The sequence below is a fragment of the Rhinopithecus roxellana genome, chromosome 15, assembly GCF_007565055.1.
Source record: "Rhinopithecus roxellana isolate Shanxi Qingling chromosome 15, ASM756505v1, whole genome shotgun sequence".
Classification (NCBI taxonomy): domain Eukaryota; kingdom Metazoa; phylum Chordata; class Mammalia; order Primates; family Cercopithecidae; genus Rhinopithecus; species Rhinopithecus roxellana.
In genome coordinates, this window is record NC_044563.1 from 9765652 (window position 1) to 9772489 (window position 6838).

At 47.3% G+C, this 6838-nt stretch overlaps 1 protein-coding gene across 1 annotated transcript; it reads left to right on the top strand.

The window, feature by feature from the left end:
- The first annotated feature begins 1140 nt into the window (after nt 1-1140).
- LOC104679449 (secretoglobin family 1D member 2-like) lies at nt 1141-6427 on the top strand. Its single transcript, XM_030917807.1, has 3 exons — nt 1141-1195; nt 2492-2679; nt 6329-6427. The coding sequence occupies exons 1-3, from the start codon at nt 1141-1143 to the stop codon at nt 6425-6427; spliced, it is 342 nt and encodes a 113-aa protein (XP_030773667.1).
- Nucleotides 6428-6838: the final 411 nt, after the last annotated feature.

Genomic DNA, 6838 nt, shown 5'->3' on the forward strand with positions numbered 1-6838 from the left:
TGGATACTGTAGATACCACACATAAGTGGAATCATACTATATTTGTGTTTGTGACTGGATTACTTCATATAGCATAATGTACTGTAGTCCATCTATATTGAGTTCTACAGCCTGTGTCTGGATTTTCCTTCCTTTAGAGTCTGAATAAGATTCCATTCCATGAATACCCAGATTTGCTTCATCCATTCATCTGGGGATGAACACTGGGTTGGTTCCCCTTCTTCACATATGTGAATAGTATCCTTAAGGACATGCCCATGCGATATATCTACAATATCCTGATTTCAGTACTTGTGGCCATATCATCAGAGGAGAAATTCCTTGATCCTATGATATTTTCTGTTTTAATTTGAGAGGCCCCTATACTCTTCAATGATGGCTGAACTATTTTACATTCCCACTAAGAGAGCACTAAGGTTGCTACCTCTGCACTTCCTTGTCACAATGTTATTTTCAAATTTGTTAGTTAGCTTGTGTGTCTGTTTTATAGCAGCTATCCTAAAGGATATGAAAAGTCTGTTATTTTGACCTGAGATTTAAAATCACCAAAAAAAAAAAAAAAAAAAAGATGCAGTGGGGTAACAAAATCTGAAAGTGTCTCATCTCTCCCACCCATTCCACTTTCCACAGAGGAAAGTGCAAGCAAGCTCCACTGAATTTGGCCCATCCTGTTCTCCAGCCACAAACCCTTCTTTATTATACCATGTTCACCTGTCTGTTTCAGGTTCACCAGGCTACCTGATGTTCTTCACAAGCCACTTTGTTTATACTGTGTCGACTTCTCTCATGCTATTGTCTGGGCTCCTTCCACACATTTTTTTTTTTTTTTTGAAACAAATTCTTTATTTTTTTTGAGACAGAGTCTCTCTCTGTTGCCCAGGCTGGAGTGCGGTGGCATGATCTTGACTCACTGCAACCTCCGCCTCTCAAGCGATTCTCCTGCCTCAGCCTCCCAAGTAGCTGGGACTATAAGCGCCCACCACCATGCCCGGCTAATTTGGAAAAAGTTGGGATATTTATTCATCAGATCAGCCCTAAGATAAGATGTAGGTGGCTACACATCACAGAAAGCTTGCTCTGGGGTCGAGTCCAAATTTCTCATCGTTTGTGAAAGCTGAGCTCACAGCAGAATAAGCCACCATGAGGCTGTCGGTGTGTCTCCTGCTGGTCACGCTGGCCCTTTGCTGCTACCAGGGTGAGTACATCAGTCATGAGTCCAGCACCAGCCCCTGGGAAGCACCCTCCTCCGAGCCGAGGCCACTCATTCGGGCTGGAGTAGGAGTCTTCACTAAACCAAAACACCAGACCTTTTTCTGTGCTTGTTGAATGAGCCTCTCAGAAAGCTCAGGGCTATTTCTTCTCCCCAGCACCTAGGAAATTTTATAAAATATAAATGCAGGAAAATGTTAGGAATTCTTCTGCCCGAGCTTCGCTCCTGGATAGGATCTGTGTCAGAGGACGTAATGTGAGGTCTGGGGTGAATCTGGGCTTTGCCACTTCCCAGCCATTTGACCTTTGGCACAATGCTCACCCTCCCTGACCAGCCTCCTCCAATCACTGGTGGTTAGAGCTTCTGCCATGGCTCTGGGAATGGCTATGGGAATGGAGTAAGATTAAGGCTGTCAAAATCTAGCTGTGGGCCAGGCATCATGGCTCACACCTAGATTTTAACACTAGGTGTCAGTCATGTAATTTTAACACTTCAGGAAGCCGAGGCGGGCGGATCGCTTGAGCTCAGAAGTTTAAGACCAGGCAACACGGCGATACCCAGTATTTACAATAAATAGATAAATAAATAGCCCACAAAAAAAAAATTAGCTGGGCATGGTGGCATTCACCTGTAGTTTCAGCTACTTGGGGGGCTGAGGTGGGAGGATCGCTTGAGCCCAGGAGGCTGAAGTTGCACTAAGCCGAGATTGTGCCACTGCATTCCAGCCTAAGAAAGTGATATTCTGTCTCGGAAAAAAAAAAAAAAAAAAGGCTGAGTGCGGTGGCTCATGCCTGTAATCCCAGTGCTTTGAGAGACGAGGCGGGCGGATCACCTGAGGTCAGGAGTTCGAGACCAGCCTGACCAACGTGGAGGAACCCCATCTTTACTAAAAATACAAAATTAGCCGGGCATGGTGGCGCATGCCTGTAATCCCAGTTACTCAGGAGGCTGAGGCAAGAGAATCGCTTGAATCTGGGAGGTGGAGGTTGCGGTGAGCCAAGATCACGCCATTGCACTCTGGCCTGGGCAACAAGACCGAAACTCTATCTCAAAAAAAAGAAAAAAATAAAAATAAAAGAGAGTCTAGCTGTAGGTACGAACCTCTTCTCTTTGTTTGTGTGACCTTGAGGAAATCACACCGGGAAGGTCTGGCAGTGTCATCAGCACAATAACGGTGTGGAAACACGGATCCCAGGGGGTGATGTCTGGTAGCCATTAGGCAGCCATGAAAAAAAATCGACTTTTTCTAACATAAAGAGTATTTTTATTCTTGTGTTGCAGCCAATGCTGTGGTCTGCCCAGCTCTTTTTTCTGAGATCTCAGGCTTCTTATTCATTAATGAACCTGTGTTCAAGTTAAAACTTGCCAAATATGATGCACCTCCAGAAGCTGTAGCAGCCATTTTGGAAGTGAAGAAATGCACAGATCAGATATCGCTTGAGAAACATCTTTTAATTGAAAAAGTCCAGGTAATTTCTTTCTTTTCTTTTTTTTGACTCACTGCAACCTCTGTCTCCCAGGTTCAAGTGATTCTTGTGCGCCAGCCTCCCAAGTAGCTGGGATTAAAGGCGCCTGCCACCACGTCCAGCTAATTTTTGTGTTTTTAGTAGAGACGGGGTTTCACCATGTTGGCCAGGCTGGTCTCAAACTCCTGACCTCAGGTGATCCACCCACCTTTTTCTTTTTTCGTGTCGAGGCTTCTGGTCAGCAGCACAGTATGAAGTGAGGTCAGCTTGCTGCTCTGCGGGGGACACAGGTGGTGGGGCACCTGCCTTGCTGTTCACTGCTTGAGAGAGTCACTCAGGGCCACAGGGTGGGTGCTTCCATTTCACCTGCAGAATTCAACTGCGCTGCGCACAGCCTCCTGCATGTTCCCCCTCCTCAGGTCACCTGCCTGGATGCCATGTCCCCAGAGTGTGCTGAGGACATGGGGAGTGAGCCCGGGCCCAGGCAGGGGTGGTGAAGGGCCAAGTATGACTACCTCTCCACCTGGGGACTTTCCTGAGGCCGAGCTGCCCTCACACAGTCACTGTGGAATGTACTGGGGAGTGTGGGAGCCTTGAACAGGGAGAGGAAGGCAGGGAGGGACCTAGAGCAGAGGCTCCTGCAGAGGCAGCACTGGAGGGCTTGGCTTCTCTGCAGCTTCTGCAGAGCCAGGAAGGAGCTCCTCCCAGCTCCTCAGACTCCACGCTCCCCTCCTCACTCACGATGCTCTCCTGACCATGGCCTGTGGGCCAAGACCCTCGCTACTCCACCTCCTGCAGTGCCATGGAAGTGGGATGCTCTCACTTTGTCTTTCTCAAGAAATCAGAGGTTTTCCAGGGACCTCTCAGCCTGGCTGCCTCTGGGTTGCTGTCCTGAGGTTTAGCTGCAAATGCTCATGGAAGGTGCAGGGTCAGGACTGAGGGGTGCTCGGGTCCTGAGGCAGAATTCCCACATGGGGAGGCTGGAGTCTCCTGGAAGCCAAGCTTCCCAGAGGCCCTCTCAGCCCTACCAGCCTCTCAGCCCTGGGTCCCTCATTGCAGGAAACAGGAGACTCCAAGTCCTGGGACAGCCCAGACAGTAACCTGTGGCTGCTCTGTCCACCCCTTCTTTCCCCCTCCGTGAGGACCCGGGGCCTCACACTTGGGTGCCCCCAGGGCTATTGGCCTGGCAAGGAAAGGCTGCTCCCTCACCGGCATGCATGCTGTGAAGTCCCCAGGTCTAGGCCCTGGTTTCCCCCACACACTGGGTTCCTGCCTCTGCCCTTCCAATTGTCTTTGGGAGCAGAATTCCATCGGCCACTTGGATGTTAACATGTTGTCTCCAGGAGCCACATGACCAACCTCACCTTCCTTTCTTTCCTTTTCTATTTCAGGAAAAAATAGCAGAGAAATGTGATCGCTGAGATGTAAAAACTTTTTAATGCTAGTTTCCACCATCTTTCAATGATACCCTGATCGTCACTGCAGAATGTAAAGGTTTCAACGTCTTGCTCTAATAAATCACTTGCCCTGCAGGTCTCCACTGGTCTTGTTATGATCCTGCAGTCTCAGGCCTTGAGTCAAGGGTGGCTTTTATAGGGGAACGGCCTTTTGTTGTGGGTGATAATTAGCTCCAGAGAACCAGGTCCTGTTACCAATGGGGCCGGAGTCCAGGCATCCCAGAGGGAAATATTTGATAGGAATCATCCTGTATTCCTTAGCCATTCCTTATCCTGTGGCCCTAAATGAAAACCATGTTAAGGAGGACACAGGAATTACAACGTTTCTGATGGCCTTGTACTGAGGGAACCCCCAGCCTGCCTGGGTGTCCAGGCCTGGGGTTCCCACCCAGCAGTGGCCCTAGTGTGATGTCCTTTAGGACCGAAAGTCAGCCTGCTCGGTGCCACCTCTGCACTATGGTTTCTCTGCCCCGTCATGTTTATTTCCTAATTTATCACAAGTTGGGAGCATCTCCAGGTTTCAACATGGAGTTCACATTTTTTCACTCCCCACACTCAGGGCGCTCCTCAGTGTCTGCACCCTCACCAGCACCTGAGGCAAATTCTATCTCTCCAGCTCTCCCAAGAGCTCCAGAGACCAGCACCCCCTGCCAACTGGACAGCTCCAAGCGTGCACTCTACAGTCATTCCAGGAGCAGGATGTGAAACTGAGCACAGCGTCCTCCCACAGCCTGCTCTCCCTTCCATGAGCCCATCCAGGCTAATGCACCCACCCAGCAAGTCTCCTAACCAGGACACAGGGAGACCCAACAGCTTCTTGGTGTCCTGTGGCTGCTGGAACAAACATCTGCAAGCTTGGTGGCTTAAAACAACTGATTTTCTGACACCTCTGGGGATCAGAAGCCCAACATTAACATCCCTGCTGGGAGGCTAGGGGGCAGCAGGACTCTGCTCCCTCTGGGGGCTCTCAGGGAGAGATCACGAAGGGCTGCTAATGGCTTCTGGGCTGCTGACTGTCCTGGTCCTGTGGCCACATCACTGTAACCTCTTTCTCCATGATAGTTTTTTTTCTGTTGTTATTTCCATGTCAAATCCTTCTCTGCCTTTTAATTACAAAGTACAGAGGTTGGGTTTAGGGACCACCAGATTATTTAGAATAATGTCCCTGTCTCATCATCTTTAACTTGATCACGTATGCAAAGTGCTTTTTTTCATGTAATGGAACAGTCACAGATTTCAGGGATTAGGCTGTAGATGTTTTTTGGGGGGAACATGAATCAGCCAAAAACGTCTCCCCTTCCTACTGCCTTCTAGCCGTGCAGTAAGTTTTATTCCCTCCATGGCTACAGCATCACCTCTGCAAATCTTTTTTCCTATCATGTAGTAACCATCACAGTCTGGTCTGCGTCCTTCACAACTTAGATTGAAATCTCCTAAATTGTCTCCTAGGCTCTGTGAAGCCCTGCTGCAATACGTTCTCCTTATCCATGTCAAAGTGAATCTCCTAAAATTAAAACGTGATTCTGTCTTCTTTTCCACAAATGTGCATAACCAGAGGGCTCCTTGTTCTCAAGGGTTTTAAGTAAGGGAACTTATTTTTACCCTAAACCTACCTTCATATGATAATAGTAATATTTACACACTTGGAACAATAGTAGATAAGTTATTATTAATTGAACCTTGCTTGTAAAATAAATATGTATTTTTTGTTTTGTTTTTGTTTTTGCACATTTCTTTTTTTTTTCTTTTTTTATACTCTAAGTTCTAGGGTACATGTGCATAACGTGCAGGTTTGTTACATATGTATACTTGTGCCATGTTGGTGTGCGGCACCCATCAATAAATATGTATTTTAAATATCACACCAGAAAATAGGTGTGCTTATAAACTGAACCTAAGTTTGTGAAACCCGTTACCAGTTCAGTCTACACACTGTGCATAGCAAACCGGGGTTCACGGAGCTCTCGAAACACTGGGAGAAAACCACAGAGGAACACTTGCTGGAGGAGCAAGTCCACACCCTTGCATTGCACACAAGGGCTTCCAACACCTGTTTTTGCCAGCCCCTGCCCTCTCATCTCCTTTTCCCCCCAGGTACTCTGTAATCAGTCGCAGTTGTTTATATTTCATTTCTTATGTATCACATAACTCACATCCTTCCACCGGGGCTAATGTGTTTTCCTTTGCCTCTGTAGCCTTCCCTGCCTAAGACATCTGACAACCCCATCTATAGAATTCACTTCGCTTATTTCTTCCTCTGCAAAGCCCTCTCAAATACCCATGCCTTACATTAAACCCTCATACACACATGCACCCACATGCATAGACATCCCTTTTATCGTTAGTTTGCCTTTCTGTGTTACAGGATGCATATCATAGTATTGTTGTAAGAACACACTAAATTAATTAATACTCAAGAAAATCTTAGCACTCTGCAAACTGTAGCAACCATTACTATAATGCTTACAATGAATAAAAGTTTCTATGTATTGAGCATCTTGATATGCATTTTGCTGGAAGGCTTCCAAGTTCTGTCTGACTTAGACCTCACTAGTGCCCAGGAAGGTCTGAGGTTATTCCCACTAAAGAACACAAGAATGACAAATGCTCTGCCTTGGGGTCCTCAAATGTGTCTCTGTTTTAGAATCCACTGGGAAGCTGTCAAAAGCAAGTGATGCCCTGCCCCATGAGGGTCTATCCCTGTG